The sequence below is a fragment of the Charadrius vociferus genome, unplaced genomic scaffold (genome assembly GCF_000708025.1).
Source record: "Charadrius vociferus isolate BGI_N301 unplaced genomic scaffold, ASM70802v2 scaffold411, whole genome shotgun sequence".
NCBI classification, from domain to species: Eukaryota; Metazoa; Chordata; class Aves; order Charadriiformes; family Charadriidae; genus Charadrius; species Charadrius vociferus.
Window position 1 is genome coordinate 4,076,843 of NW_009646935.1, and position 12,800 is coordinate 4,089,642.

Sequence of the window (12,800 nt, forward strand, 5' to 3'; positions counted from 1 at the left end):
AGCCCTTTACTCCCCCTTCCCTCGCTGCCAGCTCTAGGCACCCTTGTCCCCGGGGGGGGTGGGGGGGGAACCACCACGTGGCTGAGACGCCCTGCCTGCCTCGCCATCCCCGGGATGCGCTCGGGAGGAGCTCCGCACTACCACCACCAGCCCGCCTGCCTCTTGGTGATGCCACCAGGTGTTGCTCCAGGCAACCCTCCACCCTCACTGTGGGGACGACGTGCTGCCTGCTCTGTCCTCTATCCCTGGTGGCTGCAGGGTCTGCCTAGAGTCAGGAGGACAGGGGGGCTGCAGGGGCACTGAGAAGGTCTGGGGGCCACATTGGTGGCTCAAGGGTGCGCAGGGCACAGGACTGGATAGGACACGTTGCCCGTGCACAAGTTGGCCACTGGTCAAAAGAACGCTCGCCCATTTAACAGGATGGCCCACAGCAAACTTTGAGTCCACAAGCGGGGAGAACAGGGTCCCATACTGCAGCTATCTGTGGGTAGGACAGGCCGCCTGTCCCTTGGTGGGGATGGCTGGGCTGGCCCCAGTACACGGAGAGCAGCAGATGCCCACCCTGACTCTGCAGCTCAGCGTGGGTTCCTAGCGGGTGGCGCAGGCCGTGTCCTCTGCTGAAGTGTGAGACAGGACTTCCACAGGAGAGGGACAGCCCACACAGGCAGGACAACTGGGTGCAAGGCAGGGCTGCATGCGGGTCAGCAAGGGTGCAGGAGGGACCACACAGCTCCAGAGCTCGAAGCTGTGAGGACAGAGCCACATCCTTGGCCAAGAAAAGGGCTCTCCCACAGCCTGTCCTACAAACGGGAACTGCGACCCAGGGCAAGACCTCACCTCTGCCAGCACCAGCCCTGCTGCAGACCCATTTTGCCTCCCAGGCACCCCACGGAGGGTTCCACAGCTTGCACGAGCCCTTTCCATATCTGCCTCATCGCTCAGAGGACATGCACGCTCACCACCAGCCTTCACAGCTGTCTCCCACTCTTTAGGGCCAACCCCCTACAGAGCAAGGGAGTAACTGCAAAACCAAACACCCCCCCCCTCGCCTCCGCCGCCTCCCCCTCCTCCCCGCCAGCCATGCTCCTCCAGTGAGCACACATGCCATTTATAGCTCCCAGCAGGGCTGCTGGGACTCACATGCCTCCCATCACATGCCCCTGGCCACCCTCCCTTCGAGCGGAGCGCACAAACTACACCTGGCACAGGTGAGATGGGGGCCTCGGCCACGTCATGCCAAGGCTGAGGAAGGGTCAAGCAAGACCCTCTGCATGGCTGGAGGCACCAGTTAGGCTGAGAGCAGCTGGCACGTGGGTCCGACAGGCCGGTCTGCCTGCTCAGCAGCAGTGTGCAACCATTGCAGGTACCAGGATTGGGGTTCCTCTTCCCCATGGGGCTGCTACACGTTCCCTCCCTCCCCCTGGGCCTTTTGATTGTAGGGCCCTGCAGAGGCCTTTTGCTCCCCAGGCTGCATGAGACTCTGCAGAGGCAAGAGGTGAGAGCTGGCCCATTTTAGGCTGGCTCATCCCTTCTGCTGCCATCCTCTCCCTCCCCAGCCTCATCCTGGGGGACGCTTTCCAAGATGCTCATCCCACTCATGCTCTGAACCGGTCCAGAGCATCAGCCTGCCTCTGAGCTTCCTGCGTTGCTAACCTCTCACCAGGGCAGTCAAATACACACTGTAGAGCCAGGCCCTGTCCCCAGGCCACCATCATCCACAGGACACAAGTTTCCAGCAACACTGGACCTCCCAAACCAAACCAGCACACAATGTCAGTTGAAAGCAGCTTAAACCAGTTTTTTTGGCCACTTGACAGTCCCATTTCATCTTCAGGGCTGTTCTCATTTACAACCACCACCCCCCAGTCATTTCTAACCCTCTTTTTTGCACAGCTGTGGGCACAGCACTTGGCACTATGCCCTAACAGCCTCTTACCCCATTACCCCCAAGGATCTCTCCCAAGAAGCCGCTGCCCGTGCCAGCTCCCCTGTAGCACGGGCCCTGCTGCCAGCTGCCCCCAGCATCACCCCAGTCCTCCATGTCCCCTTTGCATCCCTCCTTTGGGCCATTGCAACAACTCCTGTCTCATTTTTTCCAACTTTTCACCCGTATTTCGACTGGGAAAGTATTAAACACTCTGCGCTCAATGCTGGTTGATGGTTTCCATCCTGTTACTGATCATCTTATCATTGATATTTCAGCTGCTTTTTTGACTGCTACTGAGTACAGGTAGATGCTCACTGTTTTTAACAGCCAGATCTCTTCTATGAGCAGTATCAACTAGATTGGAGGCACTGCTGCATGTTTTTTTGGTCAGCAGAGGGGTGTTTCTGCCCTTCATACATAGTATTAGGGAACAACGCAAGTGGGGCTGCTCCATGAGGGGTGACTAGCCGGTATCTAATAGTGACCCTATGCCCTCACTAACAGGTATAGTCCCACAGTACCTGCGTAGAGCAGAGACACATGTTGGTAACAGGGTCCATCCACAGAGCAAGCGATGAACCAAGTCCAGTATCCAGCCAGCCAGGAGATGAGCCAAAATCATGACCAGATAATAAGGCTGCAATATAGGCCTAGAAGATAGGGCTAAGAGGCAAGGCCAAACCAGGAACACCTACAAGATAGCACAAGAGAAAACTGAAGGCCCATGCTTGAGCTTAAATGCAGCTCAAGAGGGTGGGAGGTCCCAGGTGAGGCTGTTTAGGACAATTAAGGCTCATTAGTTCCCCCGCAGATGCCTGACACAGCTGCATAAGAGCCACAGGGCAGCAGATGAAATCAGAGCAAACCAAAAAGTGCTTCTTCAAGCTGCATAGTGGCTCTGTGCACTGATTGCCCTGGGGTGCTCAAGCATGCATGGTTGTAAGGGGAACTTGGGATAACTTTCTGGCATGAAAAAACATAAGGACTGCTGGAAATGCCTGATTTGGAGGTCCTTGTGCTTTTGGGAGTTGTTAGCTGGGGCAGTGCGTACCTGCTTGCTATCCTCTTATACTGTTCAATAGATGTCCAATTTTGGCCACAGCTAGTGGTCCACTAGGTGGACCTTTGCTCCGATGGAGCTGTGCTGTTCTTTCTAGCCCTAGATACCACAGGTTGTCTTCCTTTCCCTTTTTTTTTTTTTTTTTAATATCAGATGTTCTTTCAATTTGGCCTGAGGCTATGGGATCCCGCCTCTGTTGACTGCCCAAGCCCTCTCATTCTCCTGCAGGGGCTCTGATTTCCTGCTCTCCTCCACCACATTTAGCTAGAACTGTATTTGCTCAGCTTGCTGTTTCCAATTAGTTTGGCCAACATCTGTCCCGTCCCCAAGGATACAGAAATTTTTCATGACATCACTCCCAAAAATACACAATCCCAACCCCCATCTTTCTGCGCCCTTTGGGTCTGGAGTTTGTCCTAGCTTTGGTGCCTTTCCATTTGAGTGCTTCCCTGTAGTAACCAAGTCTTGACTTCATGGTGAACAGCATTTGAGTCCCCAGGATGTGTTGGGATAAAGCTGAGTGCCCCATCCTGATGCTGCTCCCAGAACCAGCCCGCTGCAGCCATGTCATTCCCTCACAGTACACAGAGATACCTGCATGCACGAAACTGGCAGAGCAGGGATGCCACTCCAGAAGCCCTTGGCATTTCTATTCTCTATCCGTGGCACCACAGAGGTGCTGCTTGGCTAGTCCACCACAAGTGATGGTGCCTGGCTCCGGCTCCAGTCCACCCAGGAGCACTTTGAGAGCACACAGCAATAGCCCTGCTACTCTGCCTGTCATGTCCAACATGGGGCAGCAAGGTGAGAAGACAAGGGATCATTCATTGTGTCCAATATGCAGGTGGCCTTCTCCTGGGGCAGAGACTCAAGGTCGCTCGCTGTCCTGTCTGTTGGCTGGTGCTGTACAACTGCCCTTACCTGCCCCTCACCTCCCAGAGAACCTCTGAGGAAGAAGACCAATGGCCAGGATGGAGCAGGTAACCCCTGCTGAGGGATGAGATAAGATGCTGCAGCGTAGGAATGCTAGTCCAGCTAGAAGAATCAAGTGACAGGCTCTGATATGATCTACCCACAAGTGCTCAAGGAAGCAGTTGCAGAACCAGCTGGGAATATTTCTGGGGCAAGATGTGCTCTAGAGGTGAAGAATATCACAGGGACACATAGGCAAGACAAGACACATTCATTAGTGACTTGGTTGGACGAATCAGCCCAGAGCGTGCAGCCATCCTGCCTGAGACATAGGGCAACAGGCAGGGAAGTCCACAGGAATGGGACAGATGGGAGAGATGGAGCAAAAGGACATCAAACAACAGCATGTGAGAGGTCACTTGCAAGTTGGAGAGTGTGTGTGCAGCAGTGCTACAGCGCTTAGACACTTCAAAAGGGTCGTGTACACACTGGGAAGGACTGAGAGGAGCAAAAAGAGGGACATGGAGCTGCAAGAGTGGGGGGGCACATCCTGAGACCTCTGCCCATAAAAGCTCTTCCCAGCGAGCACAATGCCACCAGCCACAGGCTGTGGCCAGGCCATCTGGAGAAAGGTGACAGAGGCAGCAAGAGTTTGGGGAGTCGATAACCTGCTGCCAAGCCTAAGTGAAGGAGCACCAGGTCTAGGGAGGAGAGAGGGGCCCAACAGCCAGCCACAGCCACATCTTCACTCGCCAAGAGGCCTTAGCTTGGGGAGACTCCACAGCTCCCAGCTGCAAGACACATCACAAGCGTCGGGAAAGGGGTGAACACTTTTGATAACTCTGCTCTATAGCCCGCAAACTTGCTCACGCCCAGACAGGCCCAGCTGACTCCATTCCCAACCCCTGGACCAAATCTGAGCTCAGAGGCAGCTAGCGCATTCCAAGAAATGAGTCCTCTTCATCCTCCAGCATCTCCATCGCTTCTCTGGGTAGCAGGGGTGGGAAGGGGATCCTGGACATTTCTGGTCCATCCCTACCTAAAGCAGAGCCAAATAGATTGCACTGTTCAGGGCTTATCTGGGCCAGGGTTGAGTCTCTCTGACAATGGAGACCCCACAACTTCTCAGGGAATGTCTCGGACCTTTACCACCCTTGGAGGGAAGCATTTTTCCCCAATATCCAATATGAATTCCCTTTGTGCAGCTTGTGCCCACCACCTCAAGTCCAGCCTCAGTAGGCCTCCTGGAAGAACTCGGATCTTTCTCTAGAACCCCCCAACCCAGAGCTCTGCAACAGGCGAAACCGCTGGTCTGCAGCTTGGTCAGACCCAGGGCCCCACGCTGGCTCCAAGGGAAAAGGCCTACCCCATGGTGGCTTGGCTCACACTCACGCTGTGAGGACTGGGGATTCTTGTATATCATCTCCTCACCCCTCCTTCCCCAACAAGAGACTGCCAGGACCCTGCCTTTACTCAGGGCCATTGGCACAGGGGAAAGGACTGCAGTCCACATGTTATAGCAGGAGCATCCCCCAACTATCCCCATCCAGGCCTGTAAGCAGCAGAAGCTGAAATCTCCCCTGTGCAAACACAACCCAGTGCTAGCTGCAAAGCTGTCCTGGGCCACCGGGGTGGGTGTGTAAACCCGATTACAAAGGAGAAAAGTTGCTATGAAAGCATGGCTACCTGAACTGGGAGGGGAACCTGACAGCGTGTCCATAAGCACTTGCTTGCAGTGAGTCCAAGAGGGACATTTTCTCGTGAGACGCATCCCTCTTGGAGAGCAACCCATGACCGCCCAGAGAGACACTAAAGGCTGAGGCATAGCGGTCAGGCTGGGAATGGCGTTTCACAGCCAGCTGGGAAAGGGGCAAAAGGGTTAAACGCAGAGAAAGGGATGCCTGAGGAACCGGCCCCCAACCCTGCCCAGGAACCATGTGGAGAAAAACAAACAGCCCTCTGACAGCAGCATCTTACAAAGACTGAAAAAGACAAACAACAACAACAAAAAAAAAAGCCTTCTTTATTGAGAGCAGCACATAAAAACCCAACAAAACCCAACCCTTCTTGGCTGCGGTACCCTCCGCTCAAGCAAACAAACTAACCCACTCTAGGCTGCATTCCAGTAACAGAAATACTATGGTAAGGAGGAGTCAGCGCTCTGGAAGAGGAAGAAGGGACAGGGGGCGCTGCCCGGAGTCATCGTACAAAAAAAACAAACAAAAAAAAAAAAAGGCACAGGGTAGTTGGGAAAGGTAGTGAGCTCCTTCATATGCCAGGCACTTTGTGTTCCTGCTGGCTGGCCTGTACCCATGGGGCGTGGGGAAGGCAGGCATACCTAGCACAGACGGACGGAGAGAGAGAGAGATGCCGGGCCAGGCCGGCAGATATGCACGTGGCGAGCGGGGATGGAGAGCCTGGTGCTGAAGCCCAGCTCTCGCCGGGCGAGGGGGAGCTGCGCTCCATGCATGCCGGCAGCCCAAGGGCGGCGGGCTGGGCAGGCGGAGAGCGAGAGGCAGCAAGGGCTGTCTTTTGGGACCCATGGAGGAGAGGGGTTTGGGGTGGGGTGGGTGGGGTACACGGGCTTGTGCTTTGAGTCCAGCAGCTGCTGGTACCGAGCTGCTCGCTGGCGCATCGAGGTCGGGCTCAGCAAGGGGTTGCAGGAGTGCCAGGGGCTTCCCAGACACCTACAAGACCCCTGTCCACCCCGCCGCATCCTTCCCCAGCAAGGGGCAGGATGCTCAGGCTTTGCTGTCAGCTGGGCTGTCCCCGAGGGCGGTGGCAAGCTCACTGAAGGAGGGTCGATCCTTAGGGCTGAGGGCCCAGCAGCGCTGCATCAGCTTGGCGAGGCGGGAAGGGCAGCCCTCGGGGTGCGGGAGCTTCGTCTTTCCTGACTGCAGACCTGCCATGAAAGCAAAATCCAAAGTGGACATTGAGAAGAGGTGTGATCCTCTTCGTGGGGTGCAAAGAGGGCAGCATCTCTCCAAGTGGGCTGGAACAGCCTCCCCAGCACCGTGTCAGGAGCAGGGGGAACATCACACAGCCCAGCTGGCCCCCTCTACCACAAGAAAAGGAAATCGACTACAATGCCAGGGACAGCACAAGGTACTCCACATACCTGCTAGGACCTCATCATCTGCCAGTGGGGTGTAGGGCATCTCCCCGTGCATGAAGACCTCCCACATAAGCACCCCAAAGGACCACACGTCTGACTTAGTAGAGAACTCATCCTCCAGCACAGCTTCAGGTGGCATCCAGCGCAGCGGGATCCAGGCCTGGCGGAAGTGGTAGTACTCGCTGCAGGCGGGACAGGCAGGTAATGAGATTGGTGCCACCCCATCCCCTCCCGTTCCCCTGCCAGGCTCCCAATTGACCTGTTGTACACATCCTTGCTGAGGCTCAGGGATGAGACCTTGACCTGCCGCTGGGCGCTGACCAGGCAGTTCCTGGCTGCCAAGTCCCGGTGCACGAACCTGCCGTTGGAGAGATGCTCCATGCCCAGGGCCACCTGTGTGCAGAGAGACACCTGACCCCAGAGAGATGTCAGCACTGGCTGCTCTCCTCAGGGTCCCCAGCCCCTCACCACCTCCAAAGCTGCACTATCACCTTATGTTTGGTAGTGAGGGGCTGCGGCTTCAGAGACTCATCTTTGCTCTTGGAGATCCTCAGGAACTGCTTCAGGTCCCCCTGGGAGAAAGACAGCAAGTCAGAGGCAGCACCTCTCCATGCTGCCAGATGCACTGGTCCCTTCAGTGCCTGGATGTGGCAGGCACACTGGGAGCCCCACAGATCCTCATCTCCTGGGCCTGCCTGAACTTGTGGTCCCTGACTCATAGGGCAAGCCAGTATCTCACTTCTGGGCCTCAACTGGCTGAGATTAGGTCTCTCTTGCAGGAGACCCCCATTCCCCTTGCGACTTCCAGATGTTGCGAACAGTGGTAAGCTCAACCTGGTCCCCCTACACTTTGCCCTGTGCTGTCAGCCTGAACCATGTCACACTTGCAGGCCCTGAACCCATTGTCCACCCGTTCTCCTCCTCACTGCAGGCACTGCTGGCAGGACCCTTACCAAGTCCACATACTCCAGGACCATGTAGTGTGGCTCTGCCTCACGGCACAGCCCCAGCAGCCGCACCACGTTGGAGTGGTTCAGCTTGCCAAACATCTCTGCCTCTCGCCGAAAGTCCAGCTGCAACTGCTCATCCCTCGTCTGCAGGCTCTTCACCAGGACCAGTGCTTCACCCTCACCATCCTCTGCACCTTTTGCCTTGGCCAGGAACACTTCACCAAACTCCCCCCTGCCTGGAAGCGTAGAGCAGCACATGGGAAGACAGCATATATTAAGACAGAATATATATTTGACAGCCCAGTGGCTGCAGGGTCCTCTGTACCCCAGCACATCCAGTTTTCCGGCTAGGACATGCTGGGGTTTCCTCACAGGTCTCCCGCTGGAGTGGGGTCAGAGCCAGGGTGGCCCAGCATACCCAGGGTTGTGATTGTCTGCAGGTTGGAACGTGGAAAGTGCATCTTGTCGGCAGCACTGTGCCGCTTGCTGGCCCCAGAGCTGCTGCCCAGGTTGGTCAAGGCCACTTCTTCCTGGATCTCTGCTGTCATCTGTCCATTCTGCAGCAAAGCACCACCTGCAAGGGAAGTACATCCTGCCAGGCTGTGCAGAGAATGTCATGATGGGGATCAGCCCCTTCTGGGGCTGACACTCCAAGCACCCGCAACTGGCTCTAAGAACCCCAGCTTGATGCCTAGCCCCAGGCAACAGAGTGGCCTTCACGCAGTCGTTCTCTCTGCGCTTACGTCCGGCCCCATCTCTGCCAGCCCTGCAGCCACCCTTGAAATCAGATGCTGAGCAATGGCTTTGGTCCCAGAGCCAACCAGCCCCATCTGGCCTTGTCCATCCCATGCCACTCAGTCATCCCGAAGGGGTGGTTACATACAAACTACCATTGACAAAACTCTGCAGAACAGCAGCAGGAAACCAGACGCGTCAGGCAGAGGTAGAGCAGAGAGGACCTTGCTCACTATAACCACAGCCTCTTGATGCCCAAGAGACTCTCAAGTCTATCCGGCATTGGCTGCTGCAGCCTGACCCCCCTGCTGCTGCTCACTTCCCAGCAAGCCAGCAATGCTCGTGTCCTTGGTAATCTTGAACCTGTCAGACCAGATCAGCCTGGAGTTCCCTTTACTGCCTGGGTTAAAGCAGTGCTAGGAAGCACTGCCCCTGCAATCAACCCCAAGCAAGCTTTCTGCTCAGGAATTCTGCTAGAAATTTCGCTGGCACAAACAGAAGCCAGCGAACAGGACAAAACATTATTGCCTTAAGAAAGCAGAGAACCCTGCATTTTACAGGCAGCTTGTAGGGGAAAGACTGTATAAATAGCAAACCTTGATTTTGAATGCATTAATTGCTTGGATCAGAGTTGGCACTAGGACGCAGTACTTCCCATAAGCTGAAGGCAGGAGTCTGAATGTATAGCGGGGCACAGCAGTGAGGTAAGGTGGCTGACACATGTGCAGCATCACCCTACATTACTGTGCATGCACCATTTCAGCTAGTCCAGGAGCAAGCATTAAAGAAACACCTGGCCATGCAAAAGGATTTAATCACAAAATTAAGACCTGACTCAACATGATGTATCCAACAGGAATCCCACTGCCCATAATTTCCATCAAGAGGTATTGTACAGCAGCGTGTGTACTTGCACGCTTACAATGCATGCATACAAGAGAGGTACCGGGACATTCTGAGCAGGTGTGGCCACTGTGACAGGCATCATGGCTTTGTAACAGGTAGGCTTGGAGCTGTCAAGACTGAAATATGTTGACTTAAGAGCCGTGGCTACTGACAGCCGTCCTCTCTCATGTGCTGGAGAACCATTTGTAGAAGACCATAGCGAAAAAAACACCATCTACCCTATAGATCAAAGCTCAACGCTACTTACACTCTCCCTGGTTTTATGCTAATTATTAGCGAGACTGTTTGACCCTGTGCTGTCTGCACTCATGACTGATAGTAGTTTCTCAAGACTACAAGCTTGAAGCCAAGCGGATAATACAAGACGACCGCTGCAACTGTGCCAAGAAAATACCGAAGGCTGCAGAGTGAGTACGCTGCCACTGAGAGACAGCACCAGCAGGCAGCAACGACAGACACTTTTGAGAACAGACATAGCCATGTTTCACAGAGCTTTGACAAGACAGTCGGTAACAAAGAGACCACAAAAATAAAAGGGAAGTTTAATTTATGTATCCAGCAGTCCAGAGGGGAACCAAGTGTAGGGGAGCTGTCTGCTTTGCCCACCTGCCTGCCACACCGGAGCATCTCCTGGAGAAAGAGACACGGCTGTGCTGTCCTGGAGAAATTGGCACATGCCAACATGGAAATCAAATGCTCCCCTCAGTCCCCACAGCCATTAACCTCCCCAAATACTATGTCTTTGTTCATCCCAAAAAAGCAGCACAGTCAGACAGAGGGACACAGAGAGCAAGCACCCCTGTTACAGAGGATGTGGCACACCAAGGACATGACCTTGGAAGGTGACTGACTTGTTAGGAGTGCATTGATCCATACGAAATCCATAGGAAGGATCCACTGCAAATCCATAGGAAGGCCAAATCTGTCTGGATCCTGAGGGCACTGGAAAAGTTAGCTGGTGGTCAGCCAGTACATCAGGTAGGTGCTGAGATACTTCAGGTCACCCAGCTAAAGAGGGACCACACCGAAAGGAGGAAAAGAGCCAAATCTTTGAAGCCCATGGTGAAGAGGGTGACTCCACTGGAGCTGACAGCAAACGCAAACCACTTCTCCAGAGAGGCTATGGAAGTACCAAAAAGGAGTGCAGACATCTGGGCAGCTGGGTCTGCTTGTAGCAGTGAGGATGCATCTCTCTGACAGCTAAACTGGTTCCAAATGAAGGGGATAGGAACAGGCAAACTCTGGCAGAATAAAAATAAAAATATAATGAAGATAGGCCAAAATAAAAATCTGAGACCACCTCAAAAAGGATTAAAACAAATGCTTTCCCAGGAAGAGGATGCTGGCCAGAGCCTGTTGGCACTGGTGAGCGGCCTGCGACTTGTCCACAGGAAGAGCTCACATTGGTGACAGCAGCAGAGCACAAAGCTGCAGAGATGCTCCTGCATCCCTGCTCCCAGGAGGTTTCCCACAGCCAGACTTCTCTTCTGGAGGTTTGGGTCTGTTCGAAGTACCAATACAAGAGGAAAAACAGGAGACAAACCCAGCCGTGATGTTCTGACAGGACCTCACAGCAACCCTGACATGATCAGGAGGTGGCTGTGTGCTACAGAACTGGGAGGGAGAAGCACGATGTCTGCATTTACAGTGCTGTGGGGGGAGATCTAGGGAATTATAAAGGCAGCAAACTCAACTGCACCCTATCACTAACAAGTCCTCACTGGTATCAGTGATTCAAGGACAATCACGACATCAGAAGAAAGAGCTGAAACAGGTTTTGGAAATGAAAATGATGCCCCAGAGATCTCTTACGTACACTGAAGGAGTCAGGTAGCTCATGCATAATGGGGACCCAGTTTAGCCTGTTTGCAGGGTCTCATGGTGTTAAAAAGGAACTCAGCTGCCACAGGACAGGAGGGAACATCCTCCAATGGACACAGAGAAGGTAGGAACAAGGGTAGCACATGCTGCCAACATGGAAAGGGTGCTGCTGGCAGCTGTTTGCCAAGGCTGCCCAACTTGCTAGCAGCAAAGGTGCAGGCCAGCTGTGGGTAGCTACAGAGGGACACTGAGCACCGGGAGGTGCAGCCAGCAGTACATGATGCCTGGCAAAAGCAACCCTGATGTCCTGAGTTGCCTGTTCTCTCTCCAGAGCGAGCTCTGTGGACAGGAAACTGAAACCAGTGGCACAGCTGGGAACAAGACGTAGCACAGCTGTGTCACTTTGCAAAGCTGGATGCATCAAGTCCTGTCTGGGGCTCCCTGTCTCAGAAAGGCAACAGTGCAGCCAGAAACAGCACTTGCAGGGACAATGAGACATACAGAAGGGCTGTGTGTTCCAGTGCAGAGCTGATAGGTGACAAGCTTGAAAAGCAGAGAGTTTTTAGATAACCTGTTACGCTCCAGAAGTCCTTGTTGGAGGATGCTCAAAGCTTATACAGGTTTCAGAGATAACAGGGTGAGTTCACAGCAGAATTCAGGGCTGTTCAGTGAAAACTTCCTTCCAGCACCAGGAGCTGCTGAACTGTGATTTGAGCAAGCCAGCAGAGTACTACAATTTCGTTATATTGCAATAGGGATGCCCCCCTCCCCCTGGTGAAGGGTGTACGGTGATGCCATGCACATTGCATCCAGCTGGAAAGCAGGAGCAATACATAACTCAACAGACAGAGATGGCCACAACATGGGGCTGGGATGCAGGTTTCACACTAACTTGCCTGTTTCTCACCTGGCAGCAGGTCTCTGCCACCAGCCATAACCAAAACCAAGAGCAAGAGACTCCAAGGGTAAGGAGTCCCCTGTTCCCTTGGAGCTCCCTGCCCCTCAGCCTCTCCAGCGCAGGGGTGAGGGACCATCAGTGAAGCCCCCATCCCCAGAGGTGCCGGTCTCACCATTCAGACACTCCATTTCAGGCTCCTCGCCCTCTGGGTGCTTCTTCAGCCTCTTGGCTTTTCTCCGCTTCTTACAGTAGAACATCAGCCCCAGCACGATAATAATGTAGGCAACAGCCGCCCCCACCGAAAGCCCAATGGTCTGGATCATCTTGTAGGGTGTGTGGCTGCCAGGTCCCTCATCCTCTTCCACTGCCGGCTTGTCTGTGGGACAGAGAGCATCAAACCCATGAGGGTGCTGAGGGATTACCTAAATCCCGCTCAGGAATGTGCTGGAGGAATGAGAAAAGCCCCCCCCCCCCCC

At 54.3% G+C, this 12,800-nt stretch overlaps 1 protein-coding gene across 1 annotated transcript in view; it reads right to left on the bottom strand.

The window, feature by feature from the left end:
- Positions 1-6,468: 6,468 nt before the first annotated feature.
- The window catches only part of PTK7 (protein tyrosine kinase 7), a 13,272-nt gene continuing 6,940 nt past the window's right edge, over positions 6,469-12,800 (bottom strand). The window contains exons 13-19 of the mRNA XM_009894847.1: positions 12,497-12,700; positions 8,383-8,538; positions 7,968-8,200; positions 7,506-7,586; positions 7,274-7,425; positions 7,018-7,196; positions 6,469-6,801 (exon numbers count right to left, since the gene is read on the bottom strand). Coding sequence (XP_009893149.1) covers positions 6,641-6,801; positions 7,018-7,196; positions 7,274-7,425; positions 7,506-7,586; positions 7,968-8,200; positions 8,383-8,538; positions 12,497-12,700 — 1,166 coding nt within the window. The 3' untranslated portion in view covers positions 6,469-6,640. The remainder of the gene's footprint in view (positions 6,802-7,017; positions 7,197-7,273; positions 7,426-7,505; positions 7,587-7,967; positions 8,201-8,382; positions 8,539-12,496; positions 12,701-12,800) is intronic.